The 20,464-nt window shown below is 39.4% G+C and overlaps 1 protein-coding gene across 5 annotated transcripts in view; it reads left to right on the top strand.

Moving 5' to 3' along the window:
• The window catches only part of PTBP2 (polypyrimidine tract binding protein 2), a 44,667-nt gene extending 38,967 nt beyond the window's left edge, over positions 1–5,700 (top strand). For 3 of the 5 annotated variants that reach the window (XM_064719590.1, XM_064719586.1, XM_064719588.1), the window contains 5 exons: positions 821–854; positions 1,303–1,395; positions 1,782–1,998; positions 2,101–2,178; positions 2,314–5,700. In XM_064719590.1, coding sequence (XP_064575660.1) covers positions 821–854; positions 1,303–1,395; positions 1,782–1,998; positions 2,101–2,178; positions 2,314–2,446 — 555 coding nt within the window. In that variant the 3' untranslated portion in view covers positions 2,447–5,700. The remainder of the gene's footprint in view (positions 1–820; positions 855–1,302; positions 1,396–1,781; positions 1,999–2,100; positions 2,179–2,313) is intronic. The other 2 variants (XM_064719587.1, XM_064719589.1) reach the window with 1 other exon arrangement.
• Positions 5,701–20,464: the final 14,764 nt, after the last annotated feature.

Genomic DNA, 20,464 nt, shown 5'->3' with positions numbered 1-20,464 from the left:
GTCCTTTTCATTTATTTTGATGGCTGTGAACGCTGGTATGAAATGTGGGAAGTTTGTATCAGTCTAGCTGTTCCATTTTTAACTGGCCTCTGTCACTGTAAATCATTAAGCTTTTTTTATCATTTAGTACTATTTTGTCATCCACAGTCTTGCATGTAAAAATGTTTCAGATCAGAGTGCCATTTTGAAAGATATTTTGCCTGCATTTCATAACCAGCCATGCTTACGCAGTTAAAGTTTTAAAATTTAAATTTCTATTGCATGCTTTTTTTAATTTATTTTCATGTTGAGATGAAATGCTGTAGTTTACTCTTGATATGAATGTACTTTACCCATATTTGTCTTGGGTGACTACATTTTACTCAGTTTTTCTCGTACAGTACATAAACCAACCATTTTCTGACCAAATTCCTACATTTCCTATGTACTGACCTATATTTTATTTTTTTTTTGTTCCCCACTTCCTTATTTTTTTTTCTTCTGCATTGCTGTATTCCCTCCCCCATTTCATCCTTTTCCCTGTGTGTTCAACTTCCCTTTCCTTGTCTTTACCCAAATTCCCGTGCCCTTCCCTGTCTTACCCTTCTCCTGGTCTTTGTGTACGTTCCCTGTCTCCATTCCCTATGTTCATGCTTCTGTGCTTGAACAAAATGTTCCTCGGACCAACTTGCCCCAATTAACCGCCTTGAAACCATGATCCATGACCACCTCACCATTCTGCGGGAACCACCCTTCGTTATGGATGATCTGTTCATCTCCGCTCTTCCTCGACTCTTCTCTCTTCTTGTCTTACGCTGCTTGCTCTTCTCTCCTTCTAAAGATGGTTACGCCCCAAAGTCTGTTTACCCTCTTCGGTATGTTATTGTTAGCACTATACTTTTATTATTGATTTGGTTTTGTTTTTATGGTTTTTGTTTGGTTGGTTTTTTTTTTTTGTTTCACCTTAATTCTTATTTGTAGCTAGCACTTTGGCTTAAAGTTGAATAGTAAATCTTTTGCTATTTTTCTTTTGCTGTTTAAATCTCTCCATAGACACAGATTTTCTTTTAATGCATGCTAATATATTTTGCATGGTCTTTAATTTTATATCATTCACATAGCTTTGAGGGTTTATCAGAAATTATTCTTTTCAAAATTCACTATTCAAAATCTTTATCTCCTTTATTCATTTGTGAGTGTGTTGAGTTTGAGCGAGTGATCTTGTTGCTGTCTGAATGTTCCATTGATATGTCAAAATATATTACTTAGGTGGCTGGCTTTAAAATGAACTTTTTCTTTTGGGTTACTTTTGACTTTAAAAAGGTGTTTATGGTGATGTGCAGCGTGTGAAGATTTTATACAATAAGAAAGATAGTGCTCTTATACAGATGGCTGATGGAAACCAGTCCCAGCTGGGTAAGATTAGTTTTCTGTTTATATTCCTATTAGTCTAAGTACTTGGAAATTAGGCTGTGTAAGATCAGGTGAACTAAATGTGTTTATATTTGTTAGTCTGTCTCTTATCTTGGCTATCCACCAGATCCAAAATTTTTTGCGTGCAGTTGTGTTCCAGAAGGTCTGCACTTATATGAATACCTTAAATGAATTCAACAGCTGAATCAAATATGATGATCCCTGAATAAAATTAAATATTGACAAAGAGTCTGCAGACCTAGTTCTTGATTCTAGTCCTTTAGCACACTGACCCTTTGATTTGCTTGAGTGCTTTTCTTCTTTGCGTGTGTGATGTACCACAAGCTATTGAAAGGTAGCACTCAATTGAGTAAACTTGTCTTTTTCAGCCATGAGCCATCTTAATGGACAAAAAATGTATGGAAAGATCATTCGGGTTACCCTTTCTAAACATCAGACAGTACAACTACCTCGAGAGGGACTGGATGACCAAGGGCTGACTAAAGATTTTGGTAATTCACCTTTGCACCGCTTCAAGAAACCTGGTTCCAAAAACTTCCAAAATATATTTCCTCCTTCTGCAACACTTCATCTGTCCAATATTCCGTAAGTGTTCACTGTCAGCAATCTGATAATATTTCTGTGAATCACAGCACTCTGAACTGACTAATGATTTCCCACTTATGCTGATTTTCTTCCTGTCTGTAGACCATCAGTAGCAGAAGAGGATCTACGCACATTGTTTGCTAACACTGGAGGCACTGTGAAAGCATTTAAATTTTTTCAGTAAGTACCTTTTCTGCACATAGCTCTAAAAAAAAGAATTTTGCAGCACATCTTAAGAAAAAGTATATATCAAATTGCAAACATTAGGAGCAACCCTGTAGTGTTCAAGTTCCTAATTCCATTATTTTGTTTCAGAAGAGATCACAAGATGGCGCTTCTTCAGATGTCAACAGTAGAAGAAGCTATTCAGGCTTTGATTGATCTTCACAATTACAATCTGGGAGAAAGTCACCATCTGAGAGTCTCTTTCTCTAAGTCAACTATTTAAAAAGGCAGATAGAGAATGAAGGTGTATTGCATTGTTTGGTGTTGTCACCTTTTGACTGTTCAGGAAAGTGGGGACCAGAGTTTGTCTTCTGTTTTTTTATTTTTTCATGCTGTTACCATTCCTTGATTGTTTTAAAAAAATAATTAAAAAAAGGCAGTGATCTTAACTGCTTTTCAAGTGTTCAACAGTTGTTTAGATAAACCATTGTTTTGTTTAAAAGATTTCAAGTTAATACGACATTTTTTCAACTTAGTTGACGTACGTGCCTTAAAAAGGAAAATTAGTACTGCTGGAATTGCATAACTAGTAAAAAGCAAATTTGGTTGTCTGGGGCACATTGTTACATGATAATTTAAATATGTTTAGGCAGGGGTGTGTAAAAAGGTTAAGTTTTTGTTTTCTCCTGCTTGATAGATTTCTTTATCTGCTGGCTTATCACTTATTTCCTTTTTAATTGGATAAAATGCATTACACTGAAAAAGTAAAATTATTTTATTTGATTTTTGCTACTTTTTGCTATGTGTTCTTTTTTAAAAAAAGCCTTTTGTATTTCATTGTTCTGGTCTAGATTCAGTTATGAATGTAGGCATTAGTTAAAATTAACAAGGTACAGAATATTAATTTCTTAAAGGACAAAAAGTGACTTCTGTGACTTTGAGCCCTACGTGAAAAGCATTGTGGAATCTTAACCTTTTTGTACACACTCTTGTGGGATGTATCATATAAATGTCAGCACTAAGTAATGTCTTGTTTGTGGCTGAATATTTTTCGTAGATGTTTTTGAAGTTGACATGACTTACGTGCATTTCAATATATATTGCCATCTTTAGTTTGTAATTAAGATATGGAATATGGTTGTGGATTTCTGAGCATGTACAGACTGGTCAAGCTAGTTCAGGAAATGGTGCATGTATTTTTCAATGATGAAGAAAGTTTGCTGCAGATGCTTGCAGGAAATTTTGTGGCAGTTTTCTAAAACTGACAACCAGGTGGGACCAAAGTTTATGTGCCTTTAGTCTTAATTTACCTTGCATTGTAATATTCAGTTTTAATAAATCTCTTCAAAATATTTTGTATTTAGAAATTGATCTGACTTTACTATAAACATGGCTCAGAATCTGCAGATCCAGTTAATTTGAAAGCAGTTCACTGACAGTCTGAACTGTTACCTTGATTCTGTTTAAATGACCAATACTTTTTGAAATTGATGTACTTAGTTTCAAGATTCATAGATTCTGTTATCTATGTAGAAAAAAAAGGTCATGTATATTTTCTATTAGTTGAGTTTTTACATCTTTAGAATTGTAAAATTCAGTATAGTTTGGAAGTGGCACAATTAAAAATTAATTTTCTAACAAAGTTGGGAGGTTTGATGGTTGTTTAATTTCATTTTGTGTGTACTCTGCTTACCTCTGTAGCATGCTCAATAAACACTTCTGTAGCTCTGTATTCACCTTTTCTGTCTTTCTCTGCTGCTTTCTATCTCTTCTCTTCTTTGTTTTCCACTTCTACTGTGCTTCTAAATTCATGTTATTCTCTGCCAGGGTGGGAAAAGCATAACATTAAAAACTACTATTTATGGCTTTTTACCATAAATCTGATGCTGTGAAAAATACCAACTCTTTATGTTCAGATAGTGACCCCTTTGCAGGCATGTGTGCAAATTAAACATTTCCCACCCTGTTATAACTTACTGCTTTAAAGACATAACCTTTATTGTAGTTTGTTAGCTCTCTCTTTCTATCTTTTTAGTTTTTAAGCAGATTTGTGCACTAATAGATCTCTCAGGTTTGCCATGCTCTCTTGCTGCAAGTTTCATCTTTCATTTTTTTTGTGTGTGCTATAAAGATTTTCTACTAATCATACAGTACACTCATGGGTGAAAGTAACAAAGGATTTCACATGAGATCCGTGGACCATACATGTTTGAGAACAGGATGCTTCACCTTTTCAGAGTCATGGGTTCAAATGAATATTAGAACAGTTTGGGCACTTCGGTAGTTTTTCTGTATATTACTTTGAACTGATTGTTGTGGGGGTTTTTTCCCTTTCAGTTAGAAATAGGATTTTACACAGTTGCCATTTAAGAGTAACTGAATGATCCTGGAGCATTCACTTAAGCTGTCAGCATTCAAGTCAAAGCATTTTTCAGTCACTTTTCCAGTACAACCACTGTAGGTACATTGATGTCAGAATACTTTGTGAACTGATGTCTTCCTTTGGGTGGCTTTCAAATCACTAAATAGCTCTCAGCTTTTGAAGGTCATGGTATAATGTAGGGGCTTGCATTAGTCTTAATACATTAAACAAAATGCATTTTATCAGAATTACACTCAATATATGATTTAAGTCATACTCCAGGTAATGCAGTGATCAACCAATCTGAAGTGCTGATAGAATCCTATTCATCCATACTCAAAGTTTGGGAATCAGCATTTTTTTCCAATTGGAGCACCCAAATGCACAGATGTGACTATTTCCAGTGATTTAAGCAGTAGTTAAGGGTCTGACTGAGCTGATCTGTTACATTTTTCATCTGTACAATATGATGTCCCATATTTTTCTAAAATAAAAGCGTGTCAGATTTCCTTTTGTGTATCAGAATGTGCTTGCGTGTTTCAGCTAGAAATGTGACTTGAAATTTGCCATTCTGTGTGTTCAGCTTGTGCTGAAATGTTTCCACTCCAAAATGTGTATCAGATAGCATACAGCGATTGCCATATGTGTAATTTTGAAATAACTGTAAACATCTGCACTGTCTGATTGTGTACAAATGTAGGGGTTTATAAAAGGGTAACTTACATTCTTCTTGCCAGGCTTGTTTCCTTAAAAAGAAGTTTCTATACTTTTCTCATTTTGAAAACTTCTGTGGCAAAAACCTCAAGGGAAAGAGTATATATTGGCTTTGACTTATTATAAATTCAGCAGCTTTTATTACAAGGTTATATTTGTATCAGCCAAAATTAAAAGTAATGACAGTCATAATTGTCATGAAAGCATTTTTTATTAATCTGAAGAAAATCACTGTTCAGTTATGGATACTTAGTCTTTAAAGTGGTATCTCTTCAGAAAATACAGACTTAGTAATGTCTTAACTCCTAGAACTTTCAAAAACTTCTTTTTCATGAGATGGTAATGCATTTTGTATAGTAATTTGTACATTTTTGTTGTTATAAAATGTAAATAAGTTTCTGTATTTTTAGCTCTTCAGAATGTGAAAAGCATCACTTTTATTAAAATTTTACTAAAAATAAGATTCATGAATAACTTCTTACACTCCATGGAATGTGAGTTTTCAGATTGTTAGTAAAACTTTACCATAGGCATGGTGATTCTCCAAACTCAATTTCAGATTTTTAAAATAATTCTGGTGTTTTGTCAGAGGGCAGTTGCTGATTTTTATTTCTTCGTGAGTTGTTACATTTTTCTGTGGTGGAGCAATGAAATTGGTTGGAGAAGTCCAAAAATTATCTTTGATCAGATAATGTTGAGTGGCAAATACAGTATGTAAGTGAAATGAACCAAAATCTTGTAGCATTCTAACTATAAACTGGGAAAAAACTTCAAAGCTAAGTGGATACACTTAAAAGTATTTCTGTACATTGTGATTTAACATGTTACGAAAGGTGCCTTTGCCCTGCAGGAATAACAGTTCACACAACTATTTGTGGCTTGCCATTTTTAATGTTTTGTATTAAGAATTAGTTTCATAAGCCATTTTACAAAAGCAGTTTATTTGATTCTTTATAAGTTTCCTTATGTTTTCTAGTATCTTACAGCATGACAAGATTACTAAGGTCCTGCTGGTCTGCAGGATTTAAGGCACTGTGATTTCAAACTCTAGTTTGCTCCAGATAATTTGTCTAATTCTGTGCTTAGATAACATGTACTTCTGTCAAAACATTAGAAAAAAAAATTCTGGATTTTTTTTGCCAACAAGAATATAAATCCACTAGTCCCGTCTCAAGAAATGGTTTTCCTAATATCAAATGTGTTACAGTGAGCAAGACTGCTCAAAAGGTTTGACTGTGTTACATAGGGATGAGGCTGAAGTCCTTGTTCTGTTGCAGACTCTGAGACAACCTGAAATTCAGTTTTGCTGAGGTGAACAAATTTTCTCTTAAATAATCAGGCAGAATACCCTGTGTCTTGTAGCCCTGCTGTGGGTAGAATGGGAGAATAGATATAGATGTAAGAGGACATCTGCAATATTTCTTACCTTCCTGGTTTCTTGGGGAGCTGAGCAGCTGCAGCCTGCTAGTGTGATTCCAGCCACAGAAAGGATAGGAAGAAAGAAAGAATGATTTTTTTGCAAGTATAGGATTTGGCATGGTCTTTTCTACTTAATGGGCCTTGGTAAAGTTAGTCAGTCAGTAGGTTGCAGTAATCTTAACTATCGAGAATGATAAACCATTAATTATCCTGTTGGTGCATTGGCTTGCTAGAACCAGTGACAAAGTTCCCGCCTTGCTGTGGAATTAGAGGCCACAATAATGCAGCTTTAAAGAATTTCTTTACCTTGCTTTTTCCTTTAATGTAAGAATTTAGTATCACATAATCTGAGTATTTCAAGGTTTGAAATTCTCTCTAGTGCATGTGTTTGGTCTTTGAGGATGGTTAACAAAATGAGATTGGTAAGTTCCTGCTTCACCTTTAAAAAAATTACTGCTTGCTATATCTGTTGTTTTCTGAGTTGAGTGGATTTTCCTCTGATCAACAAACTAAACTTGGAAGAGGGTTACATTGCTTTGTTTTTTCCTTTTCAAAGTTTACAGCATGTGACGTTTAAAATCTATTCTTTCTTAGTTAGTGCTGCAGGCAGGCAGCAAAGGAATAGTGAAGAACTTTTTTCCTTGGGAAAAATATGAATTAAATGCAGATTGATTTAAATGTCTCAAAAAACTTAGCTGAAACTAGCATTCCTATTATGGAAGAGTTCTGCATGTTTTATGAGCTTTAGCCTGGTTTCATTAGGAAATGAGGCATGTGTAATCTCTGTGTGAATGTCCTGTTCCCAAGATAACCCCTTTGCCTTCCTTGTCACTCCTGTACCCTTTGGTGGCCTTCCTGGCAGGCAGAGGGGATGAAGGTCTCCAGCAGTAAGGCATTTCTGTTTCTATGCTCATGATTAGTTGGCTTGCTAGGTCCAAGTCCTTACTTTCAGTAAGGAGTAAGTACTTTCAGTCCTACAGGCAAGGGAAGGGAAGATCAGGTGCCTTGTCTTTGCTGAGACTTCTCAAGGAGGCCCAGACCTGATTCTCTCCCTCTTAATGGGCAGCAGCTTCAGAGGTAGCCAGCGTGGTGGGGCCTGGGGATGCTGGGTACAGGACAGAGAAGTGAAAGGGAAGGGATATTTTGCAGGAGGAGCAGAGTATTGGGCAGAGGCGTGTTGAGGGTGTTTCAGTAGCTTGCTTTCAGTTGTCTCGTGTAAATAGATGTGAAAAATAATTGACAAGGTGAGACATATTGACTGAATAATTCTGTTAGGGGTATTTTACAAACTAGTCTGAAAAAAAGTAGTCCAGCTTGTGAAGTAAGTGTGATGGATTTTCACTTCAGCTCAACAGGTACAGGGGTGTCAGAGCTTAGCACTTTCCTGCAGACTGCTGTGGAAGATGGTTTTCCTAGGATGAGTACTTATCATCCCTGGAAGCCAGCAAGACTGAAAGCCTGAAGCCTCTAGCCCTAGGTTAGGCTACATGTCAGGGTAGTTTAGGATGATTGACACTGATGGCTGGCCAAAGAGTAGATAAAGTGAGCTAGTGGGATCCAGGAAGAGATTTGTTAGAGGAGTCATCAAGTGACACGCAGGGACTGGCATTTTTTGATGAAAAATAGAAGCTGTAAAATTTCTGACTGTATTCCATGGCAGGGTACAGCAGTGTCCTTTGGGCTAACCCTATTCCCCCTAGTTCCTTAATGCCTGGGGCTTATCTCTGACAGCATCAACACTCTTTGAAGATCTCAGCTGTGCAGCTGAAATCGTGCTGGACTAGTCTGTTCTTTTCTGAAGCAAGAAAGGTTTCTTGGCAGCTGCATCTGACAAGCACCAGTGATTTGTTGTGTGTCGTGGGATACTGGCCTTTCCACGTTAAAACACTGGCAATCCTCAGCTAGTAAAGAGTCCTGGTGCTGTGTCAACAAAATACTCCTTTCATCACGCTGTGCTTTGTTGTCTAAACATTAACCTTCAGGTATTGACTCCGATAATTTGAGTAAGCTTTTTGTGAACAATGTTTATCTTTAAGGAAGATTTTCCTTTTTTCCTCTCTTTTTAGAGAGGGAGATTTTCCTGTTGATTATAGAAAATAAACTAGAAGTTGCCATTTTCCAATTCCTAAGCAAATTTTGGTTGTCCTCAACAACTTGGACCAGAAGTGTGTGTAACTTATTTAAACTCTGATGGCAGAAGTCACACATCCTCAGTCTGTATCATTGCTCCTAGACTTCATGGAAAACATAATCTTGACCTAAATCTTGCTACAATTAAAAAGTCTGCTTTTGTTTTTGGAAAGTGGTCATTTTCAAGTTCCTCTTAGATGGAAGATGGAACTAAACCTCATCTTCTTTTAAGTGTAGTTACATTAAAATACCTGGTTAATAGTAGATAACCTCTTCCTGTTGGTAGCTCTTCACTCAAAACAGGTCTTATAAACAGCGGTGTTTGTGGTGCCATCGTGTTACAATTGAAAATTTTGTTCTTTTAATTAGAGAATGGTAACACCAAGCACTTCTGCACTGCTGTGGGTGAACTCTAAATGGGTTTTTTCCTGCAGGTGGCATACCTTGCTTGAGTACATGTACAGCAAGTTTTGGTCCACCAAGGGATGTGCTCTCAGTTTTGGCAATGGAGGAATTGCCACATCACCACCCATTACTGATGGCAAGTGACTGGAGTTGCTCAGCAAAACTGAAGTCAGCAGAGTGCAAGTGATCTTGCTAACAGATCAATATTAACATTTATTTGCAATTTCCTTAAGGATACCTGGAAATCTTTAAAAGTAGTTTGCTTTTCAAAGCAAACAGGTAAGGTATCTGAACTTTTTTTCACATAAATGTAGACTGTTGGTTTGTATAAACTATGATCTATAAATTTTTGCACAGATCTTCTGAATAAGTTGCCCTAAGGAAAGGGATTCTACATTTCATTTAATTTCTAATTCCAGCTTTTGCAAATCTTGAGTCAGTTGAAAACTTGTATTTTTACTGATTTGAAATAGTCAAATAATCAATAACCCTTTCATACACTTCCTTTTTCAGTCCACAGCAGCTTCCTCAGTTTCTAAAGATGGGAATTCTGTAAAACATAGCTTTTTTTCCAGGGTGATTTCAAACAACATACATTATATAGAACATCAAACAACATACATTACATACTCCTGCATAGCTAAAGAAAGGCAAAAAGATTCTTCCTATGCTAGGAGCGTTTATCCAGTTGCCTTCTTGGCTTAGAACTGCATGGGAAGCTTCCAGAGAGATGTACTGGAAAGGAAATACATTGTGCTTTGGTGTACCTGGACTGCAGTACAAACCCTAAACTTCCCTCAGTGAGCCCTCACACTTGAAGCAAAACCTGGTTATGTGCTGCAGCTGTTAGATTCCTTGGAATTCAGGCCTTGCAGATTCAGTGTTCATGGAGCTTCTCAGCACTTCTGAGATCCTTAGGTAACAATAGCAGGTTGCATCCATGATTTCAGAACTTTTGGGGTGAGTACGGTAGTGAGATTAGGGCTCTTTGCACTTCAGGCTCTTGGATTAAGACACTGAATAGCCCTAGAAAAATCTGGGAACTCTTCAGTCTGTTTTGAGAAAGTTCCCTCATAAGAAGTCACTAGATATTGAAAGTTATATTCATTTCAGCTTCACTTAGGATTTAACAACATGCTTGAATCCTGAGTAACCAACATCCTTGTAACACTCCAAGAGAAGCTCTTAAAATGCAGGTGTTTTTTTAAAATATTTTTGGAACTTAATGTTATGCTCTGAATAATGCTTTTGTAATTAAAAAGTTACATTTTTCAGTCCCCTATTTTGTATTTCTGTAGTAAATGTTACTTAGGTTTATTTTAGCAGAATTTAATAATAGTCAATGTAGAAGTTGGTGAACTTGCAGGAGGATTACCACTTGGAACAATAGGCATTAGTTTTCTGTGCTGGAAAGAACAAGTCCAGGCTTCTGGCACTTAGAAGGTGGTATCTAGGCAACTGCTACTGCATGCCAAGATCCTCTCTTGTGCAGACATCTGCCCTGCCAAAACCGTGTTCCTGGGGAGAAGAGAAAGTTCATCCAGATGTAGTGATTGAGTATGCAAAGAAAATGAAACTGAGGACAAATCCTGTAAATACTGAACTGCTACACAGGAACTTCAGCTCCCTAGAGATGAGACAAGTGGCTGAAAGCTTCCTCTGCCCGCACCATGTGAAAGGTGGCTACTGCAGGGCACCTGTCCTGAACTTGTACCCTCTCTCAGCTGGTTTCAGCCTATATCCTTGCACTCCTTTTCATAAGATTGCTTTTTCTTCCTTTCCCAATTTCAAAAATGAATTTGCAAGTTTTAAAGTAGCAGTGTTTTAGGTTTTTTTTTAAAATCCGTCAAGTGGTGCTATGCAGATGAGCTGTTGTGTTGCTGTGAGGCCAGGTGTGATTGACTTAAAAACTGGAAATGATGTAAGGCACTGAATGTAGCTGAGACTTCGCTTTCACAGATTAATAATTGTCACAAATAGAGCTCTGATCTTTGGGCTGCCCTAATCTATAGTACAAAATCTCCTGTTGAGTAAGTTTGTGTACATCAAGTTGCCTTTCTCTGTCAGGGAACAGAATGCTTATTGCCACCACTCTATTGTTCAGAGACATTAACAACTCCTTCTACTGGAGCTGATGTTTTTAACTGGCTGATTTATATGAGTTATCAGGTTTGTTACAGACTTCCTCATTCTTCTGTGTTTGGCAATTTTAGAAGTGTTAAAGTGTCAAAATATCTTACACTTGTTAGCGTTTAAGCACCTTCTTTTGCAATCATTTCAAGATGGAACCATTACAAGTTTCAAATATTTTGGATGTCATCTTTGTTCCAAATTTGGTTTTAAGATACTTCATGCTTGTAAAATTGCAACTGGATTCTAAAAGTCTAACATGTACAGCTGCCTGATCCCTTGTACAAAATGTGATGAAAGATTTAGCAACACTTTAAATATATTGGTACTAATAATGTAACCTATTTCTCTCTCCTATCCCTTGGCTAACATGGCTGTCAAGGAGGGGAGGTGCCAAAAGCTCCTCTTGCAGTGCAAGAAGCAGCCAGGAATCGTTCAGGAGGTGCTTTCACTTTACAGCTGGGCTGTTCTAAAGGCTTGCTGCTATTCAAGGGATTAGTTCTGCTCCTGCCATTCTTGCTTGGGGGTCTTCTGCCAGCTCTGGTGCCTGTCTTCTTGCCCTTCATCTGCATGATTCAAACTGCTAAACTGACAGCATCCCTACCAAAATAGTCAGACTTTTGCCTTGTCTTCTTCTTTTTTGGTACTGGTTTTTGCCCTTTGGTGGACTGAACCTGGTCACTGAATGGTTACAGAAATGCTAAAGGAGATGAAGCGTACTTCTAGGAGGAGGGGGGAAAACAACTCTGCCTGCTTCAACTGAAGTCAAAGATCAGCTAAAATGTAACAAAATCTCATATTTAGAACATTTTAGCTGATATAGCTGTTCAGGCCTAAAGGCTGGAACTGTCACAGATTTTAGATATAGGTGGAAATACTGAGTTACTCTAGGACTTCAGAAAATAAACACCTTGATATTTATTTACCTAAGTGCCCATATGAATATTTTTAGTTTCTAGACATTAATAATTACTAAAATACTGTATATTACACAGAATTGTAACTTAAATTAACATAACACATCACTTTACAACAGCATCATATGAAATGGTCTGCCACACACTGCCAAATAAGTGCATTACATCAACTTCATGGGCTATGTGAAATGTTTTTAAACTTCTTAATATTTTTCCTTCAGTGAAAAAGGAAAAAATACTTGTAATTATGGATTAATGAGCTCTGGGATGCTGTTTATTTTGCATGGGTTTTTGGGGGTTGTGCTTTTTTCCCCTCCTTTAGCCTATTATGCCTCTTTTTTTGAGTTTCTGTCATTGCTGCTTTAGATCCAAGCAGGATTCACCAGGCACAGCTCTTTTGAAATCTCTGGTTATTATCTGGGTGGGATTTTCCTGTTCTGTTTTCAGACATGCTCTTTTAAAACAATGTGTTAGTTCCTTGTTAATCATGCTAAGAATTAAGTTTGCTTTTAAATTATGGAATTGGGCTGACATTAATGCCATAAGTTTCTTAAAGCAAAGCTTCTCTTTGACTTTGAGGTGTCAGATATGTCGTAAAGGCCGTAAGAATTCTCAAATAAAGACTTCTGATTTTTGCCTCATCACATATAAGAGGAGAAAGACAAAAAAAAAAAGGTGCTTCATGAGCCAGGATTTTACAGCTTTATGGTGACAGATAATGGTAATATTTACTACTTACGAGCCATGCACATAAATCTACATATTTATGTAGTAATGAATACAGTAAAATATTGTGGCATTTCTACTTAGAACATAATTGCCATGTATATTAACATGGATCTGGATGTCATAGAAAGTGAGCCAAAAATAAAGGTGTTTTACCAAATTGATTCAGTGCTATGGGATTATTTTAAGAAGCTATAATAAGGGAGGTTCTTGAGAAATAGACTGAAATATTTGTTTATTTGTAATGACAATGTAAAGGTGATAAGCAGTGTCATTCTTACAGCTGATTACATGCTGCAAAGGTAGCTGTAGATTAGTTCTTGTACTAAATTTCTGGAGTGTATAAATAGCTCTGTTCTTTAGAGTCAAAGCAGATAGAACATTGAACTGAAAACTGAAAAAGTTCTGCAAGACTTGGTTTACTCTTTTCTAAAACTTTGCACCTCTTTTTCCCCTTGCTCAATCATGTCTCCTTTTCCATTTTCAATTTATCTCAGCCTAGATACACCAAACCTTAAATGACATTAATGTTTTTCTTTTCTCTACCTTAACACCTGCCTGTCATCCATCACGCCACCTGCCCCAGGTTTGGAGCATTTGCATTGTTTACATTGATTGGTTTTGAAAGCTGCTCTCCTGCTCTGTTCTCCATCCAGCATTGCATCCTTGTACCTTATTCCCCTGATGCTGCTGCCTCCTTGTCCTCTGTGCGCCACCTTTCCCCTGTGAGTGATCCCCACGCTCTCTCTTTGGGCTCCCTTTGCTGGTTGGAGGTGTAGCGGTGCTGTGGCAAACCCAGCACCCAAATGCTGTTGTTGGCCCTCTGCAGGTGTGAGCACGCTGGGAACTCCTGGGTTTGGGAGCAGTTTCAGGAATGCCTTGTCTTCTCCAGCCACAGCTGACCTTGGGAGGACTTAATGATTGCAAACCTGAGCACAGAGAGTGCTGCCTGGTGATGAACCATCTTCATCCTTCATGTCCTGTGACCTCACCAGAGACTGTGCAATGGGGCACTTGAGCAAGACCTGTTGTCTGTTCAGAGCATCACAAGACTTACAGCAAGATGTCCAGGTAACAGTGACGGTCCTTATGCTGAAATGAGGGGTGGGGATGTTGGGATGTTGAGAATATGTTTTCTATGGATGTATGTACAGGTTAAAATCAGACTTTAAATCTTGCTGGATAGTTATAATGGTGGTAGCAATGCTTCTAAACACTTGCCAGAGCTTTCCATTTTATTGATGTGCAAAGCAAAATGCACAACAATTTTTTAAAGGTGTTTTTTGGGTTTTGACCCAGTCCCTTTCCATCTGTATGGGTCTGTTTCTCGGGAAAGATACTTATGGGCTATGGCAGAATTTCTAGTTAGTTTGGGTTTTTTAGATCACAAAATCTACTTCTGTACTAAAGGAAGGGCTAGTAATGAGAAAGGATCAATTGACAAGAGAAAGGGTGATTGCTAGTGTTGAGCAGGGGAAATGTGCGTGCTGTTCTCAGGGTTTTCTTAAAACAGTTTCTTTCAGCATGTTCTTTAATGACCTTGAAGGTGAGGTTAATTTGATATTGATCAGATTAACAAATGTAAAATCTGGTAAATAAAAGCAATTAATTGAAAAGAGTGAGGAGGTTGAATAAAAGTAAGGGGATCTTAAACATTTGGAAGAATGAGAGGCTACAGAACTGCTGGTGTTCCTGAAGTTATGCACGAACTTGTGACACCTTGTTACTTGCTAGAGAGAACTTTGATTCCAGGGGCCTCTTGTGCTTCAGCATTTGATGCTGTTCACACTGAACCAACCACTGAAGCACAGCAGAAAATAAGGTCTTGTCTCCCAGGATTTCTAGTTGGATTGCAAGCACCCAGATTTTCTTTAGAGGCTGCTATGTAATTAGTCCTAACATGGCCCAGGAAAGCAGAGGAGATTTTGAGCTTGCTGTCAGTGTTGCATTAAAGTACTGTGCTATTGTGTCATGTTTATGTTATTGAAAGAGGTGGAAGGATGTTGAGATTTAAAGGCTCTGTTTCTGAGCCTTGGCTGCAGACTTGGGGGTCAGACACATGAGTATCCCTGTGTTCAGTATAAGTATTGGTTCTTGTCTCTGGCCTTCATGGCAAATATTCTGCCTTCTTGCTAAAGATGGGCAGTGTGAGTGCGGGGTATGGGACACCTGCGTGTCCTCATTTCCTTGATTCATGCAAATCCTGATTCATTCCCAAAGAGCACATCTTTCCACAGATGCTGACAGGTCATGAGAGTAAACCTAGCAGCACACCCCATGTGCTCAGAGTTCATGATCCTCATCTCTTCCAAAGCAAACCCTGTAGTCTGTTCTCTACAGTGCCTTTGTTCTGGGAGGTGCTGGGGTTTATGGAAAGTTTCACAGACCTAGCAGGGAAGCTCCAGTCTGTATTGTGCACTAACATCTTGAGTAGAGGCTTTAGGCAGATGCTTTTTCCTACTGTTGCTACTTATTCTGTGCTTTACATATAAATGAGAAGACGTGAGAAATCAGCCAGCGAGCCCAGGCACCAGGGCTTTGCTTTCATGCGGTGGGCAGAGAGAGAAAATGAAGTAGTGTTAACTGCCTACCTCACTGCCTCCTTCAGCCCATTCTCATCCCATGAGTCCACTGAAAAGCCTCTCACATTTCTGTACTAGAAATAACATTAGCAGGGAAAAAAACCTAAACCACACTCCACTTCATACACTGCAGCTGTATCATCTTTTCCCAGGTGCCTGTGTTGCTTTTAAGAAAAATAATAGAAACAATAGTGAGGAAAGACAGAGCACAAACAATTCCCACTCTTCCCCTTGAAGTGAGCAGTTTAAAAATGGGCTTATTTTGTTAGAATTCAGGGTAAATGCTTTTCAATAGATGAGAGATACTTTAGCTCAGTTCCAATGGACTCCACCAAATCAACCTCCCACCCAATTCAATTAATTCCCTTCCCCCTGTGTGTAAGGAACAAGGTTTGGATATAAAAACACTAAATGTAAGATTAAAACGTCTACAGAGATGATCAGAAGGGAGTCTATTTTAATAACCCTCTCAGATTGCTGTGCATGAGATGTGGAAGTAGGAGGTTTAATCTCAGTGCAGTGCCTTTACAATTATAATCAGAATTGAGCTGAGTATTGGTCAATAGGAAATTTGCTCCTCAGGGTAGGGAGAGGACTGTAACAAGAATTAAGTCTCAGGATGTTAGTGAAGGAAACCATCTGAAAAGAATAATCAACTGCAGTGGTATGGATCTCGGGTTCCCAGAAAGAATTGTTTAAAATTAAACAAAAACCCAGAGCAAGAAACAGCAGAAAATTCACAGAGACTAAGATGATCATTGTACAAGCAGGAGAGAAACATAAGTTCCAAGTGCATCATGCTTTCCCTTGCTGATTTTTTGCTTTAAGATATTTACAGCTGGTGTCAGTGTAAAAGGAAGAAGTTATTCACTCTTTCTTTATGCCCAAGATTAGTTCCTATAAATCAGTGCAGAGTGTATGAAAATTGTCATTACTTTTAGGCAGGTCATGGGCTAGGAGACATAAAAGGTGCCAATTGAAAACCATTCTGTGGGTGCCCACCTCTTTATTTGCTAAGATGTAAATTTCATTTCTAGTTTTGTTTTGCTGCCCTCTCGGTAACAAAAAATACTCTATACTCCAAGGAAAGAAAAGATGTTAATGGTACAATTTTGAGCTTTAGCAAAAGGCACTTGGGTTTATTTCTCTGTTCTTGAGGTTTCTCAGGGCTCCATTCCTGGCCCTGTACTCTTCAACCTCTTCATCAATGACCTGGACACATGACTGGAAGGGACACTGAGCACACGGATCTGTTCACAGATGATACAAAACTGGGAGGAGCTGTTGGCTTCTTGGAAGGCAGGGAGGCGCTGCAGAGAGAGGGCTGGGCAATCACCAGCCATAGGGAGTTCTACAAGGGAGAGTGCTGGGCTTTGCACCAGGCATGGGGCAGCCCTGGTGTACAGACAGGCTGGGGAAGGAGAGGCTGGACAGCAGAAAGGGGCCTGGGGGACCTGGTCAAGGCAAAGTTGAACATGAGCCAGCAGGGCCCTGGCAGCCAGGAGGAACATCCCTGTCCTGGGGACATCAGGGACAGCATCACCGCCAGGCAAGGGAGGGGATTGTCCCGCTCTGCTCTGAGCTGGGGCGGCCTCACCTCGAGCGCTGGGGGCTTCTGGGTGCCACAATCCAAAAAAGATATTGAGCTGTTAGAGAGGGTCCAAAGGATGGTGAAGGCTCCAGAAGGGAAGCTGTGTGAGGAGTGGCTGAGGTCACTTGGTCTGTTCAGCTGGAGAAAAGGAGACTGAGGGGAGACACTTCAACAACCTTGCTGAGGAAGCAGAGGGGCAGGTGCCAATCTCTTCACTCTCGTGACCAGTGACAGGGCTCAAAAATCCAGCATGAAGCTGAGTTAGGGAAGGTTTTGGTTCAGTATCAGGGAAAAGATTTTCACCCAGAGGATGTTGGTCACAGCAGCAGCCTGGCAGAGGTCAAGAAGCTGTCAGAGAGCACTCTCAGGTACAGGCTGTGACTTGTGGGTACGGTGCTGTGCTGGGCCAGGAGCTGGACTCGATGATCCTGATGGGTCCCTTCCAACTCAGCACATGCTGTGACTCATACTCAAAACAGGAAATGGTTTTAGCAAAAGGCACTTAACAAAATATTTCTGGAATTACACCACATATTCATGAAAATGTTTGCATTTCTGCAGGTTCTGACCACCTATAGTAATTAGCATTTCAAATTTTCCTGTCAGTGTGTAAGTATTAACAAGTCAGGGTGCTTTTTATGCCAAGGCAGCTTACTGAGAGGGTAAGCTATTGCTTTAATCCTTTTTAAAGTTGAAGATTTTCTAATATCAGCCACTAATCACAATTGTTAGTCCCCCATGATTTAAATAGTGCAGTAGAGATGTCCATTTCTTATGCAGAAGTAGAATGCACAGTGTGGAGTTTTCTTAAGTCAAATCTTAGGCACATGGTATGATACTTGAAATTACCACTTCAATTTAAAAGTGAATCTTGTTTCAAAGAGCTGACAGTTATGATGTCTTTTCAATATATTTATCACTGCTTCTGAATAATCAAATTACAGGACTCAAGGAAGTGGGATCAGGCCTCATCTTTGAGAACTGTCTCTGCTGGAGAACAGTCTGGCAAGGCTAATATCAGCCAGGTAACCCTGTCAGTCATGCCACATCAGGCTGGGATTGCCTAGGAAAATATGTCAGAAATACCAGCCTGGGGCACAGAAATCAGCAAAGCTGGCACCAATGGGGGAAAAGGTCATTGGAGGCAGATTTTTTGTTTTGTGTGAGGGTAAAACAGACAAAACAAGGTCAAATAATGGGTAAAGGTATGGCAAGGTATGGCAAGGTGTGCAAAGCTCTCTATTTTACTGCAAGCTGCAGGAATCACCTCCATATGTAAGTGCTGCAAGATATAGCAAAAAACTTGTGAGGCTGAATATAAAATGAATATTCTGGAGTGAACATAATCTGATTTTTGGGAGTTCAGATGAAGGTGATGCTAGTTCTTCTTAAAACAGCACTGATGCTCTGGGAATCTTGAACAAGCTATTAAGGAATTAGCAGATTAGAGGCAAATATTTTTTTTATAAATTTGCTTCCAGTGCAAATGCATATGGTGCTGCTGTGTCTCAAGCAATAAATGAGCAGATGTCAGAAATGTAGCCTGTGTTTGACACTGCTTGAGCTGCCTCCCAGAGCTGCAGCACATTTCATGGTGCTACCAGAGTCAGAGCCCAGCCTGAAAGCCCTCTGAGAGAGGCTGGGCAGGGTCACAGTGCCCTGGCTCACTGTGCTCACTGTGTATTGCCCATGTGCCCCCAGAGCTTATCTCCCTCCTTCAGAGCAGAGAGCAGACCTGAGCACTGCTCCTGAGAGTGAGGAAGGGCCTGAGCTGTACTTTCAGCCATTCTGGCTGTCCCAGGTGGATTATTTGGATGATTGCAGGATCATTTGGTGGCTTTCTCTCATAAGGCATCTTTGAACCTAGCCTGCCTTAATTTAGTCCTGAATAGAAGTTAATTTACAGCTATTCAGAAACTAATTTAGAGAGGTTTACTGAGCTCTCTTCAAGAGAGCAGTCTTTTAGGATTCCATTTCTAAATCGTGATTTTTCTTTTTACTGTGGTTTCCAGGCTCTGCATCAGAGAAAAATATCTTGGTTACTATTGCAGGACATGAGATGGTGGTTAATGGTAGTTATGTTATCTCCTAAGAAGTGCTGAGTTCTTCTTGAAGCACTGATGATACCTTTAAACAGCACATGTGGCACACCTGTGTGGCTCTTAACCCCGCTAGTGCAGACAGAGATACCAACAGCAGCTTGCAGTGACCCCTGGATTGCAGCACACAGCCAGTTTTCTCTGGTTTTCCCAGGAATCTCACTGTTGTCATTCCCATTACACAGATCCTACTGACTCTTTGTCATCTTGCTGCCTAACCAGCTCCTGAGGCCCAGTGGTGCTGTTGAGATGAATCCCTGGCCACCTTGCACCCAGTCCTGCATTCTCCTGAAGAACACCCTGTCCCAGGAGGATAACAGGAGATGTTTACCTACAGAGGTAACCAGATACTGTCTAAGAAACCACAGTTCTTCCAATAACAAACCTAGGAGCAGCTGGTGCTGGGTTTTCTGGAACCCTTTTTATGCATTTTAATTGCCAGTTGTCTGAAGACTTTGGATTAACCTCATTCTAAACTTCAGGCTCTTGTGTCTTGAGGCCATCAGATGTACCAGATGCTGAAGAAATTGGTGGTGCTTGCATTTGAGTCCATGCAAGCACCACAGAACTGGCACCTGCTCTGCATGTTGTCCATCTGGCATATGATTTCTTTTGTGGGGGTAGAGCCTTTGGCCAGTTTGTTGTGTGTCTGATGGGTTCAGAGCAAGGACTATACTGCATGAATTGTGGGGCAGTGTAGAAACAGGCAGAGTTTTTTGCTGATTACCAAAGAAACCCCTTGGGGGCATTGGAAAGACTCCTGCTCTGGAGGATTAATATATTTTCTTGGTGGTGCATCAGTGTTTTCCAACTGAAATGACTCTAAACCAACAATTCTTTAGGTAATACAGGTTAAGAGCAGGAAGGACACAGGTGAACCTGGAGGAGGTGAGCTTTAGGGCTTCCCCCCTAAATCTGAAATGTGGCACCAAAGCACCCAGGTGGGCACTCACTGGGCTGCTTCACTTGCAAGACAAAGATGCAGTTTAGCCCAGGGCCCTCGCTCAGAGCTCTTTTCCACTTCAGCTGAATTGCATCCACCACCTGATCCCAGCTGTCAAAGGGGGCATGGCCTATTGATGGCATGGCTTGCATTGACCTTAAACTGAGATATTTGAATTCATATTTAGTGTGAGGAACAAGTAAGACCTTCAGTGTTCATATGGCACACCTTTCTGTGCCCATGCAACCCAGTCTAAGGTCTGCCCCTAAATTCCAGCTGATTG

This window comes from Zonotrichia leucophrys, chromosome 8 (genome assembly GCF_028769735.1).
Source record: "Zonotrichia leucophrys gambelii isolate GWCS_2022_RI chromosome 8, RI_Zleu_2.0, whole genome shotgun sequence".
In the NCBI taxonomy this organism is placed as follows: domain Eukaryota; kingdom Metazoa; phylum Chordata; class Aves; order Passeriformes; family Passerellidae; genus Zonotrichia; species Zonotrichia leucophrys.
The sequence above is the reverse complement of the archived record's forward strand: the minus strand, read 5'-3'. Positions and strand labels throughout refer to the sequence as shown.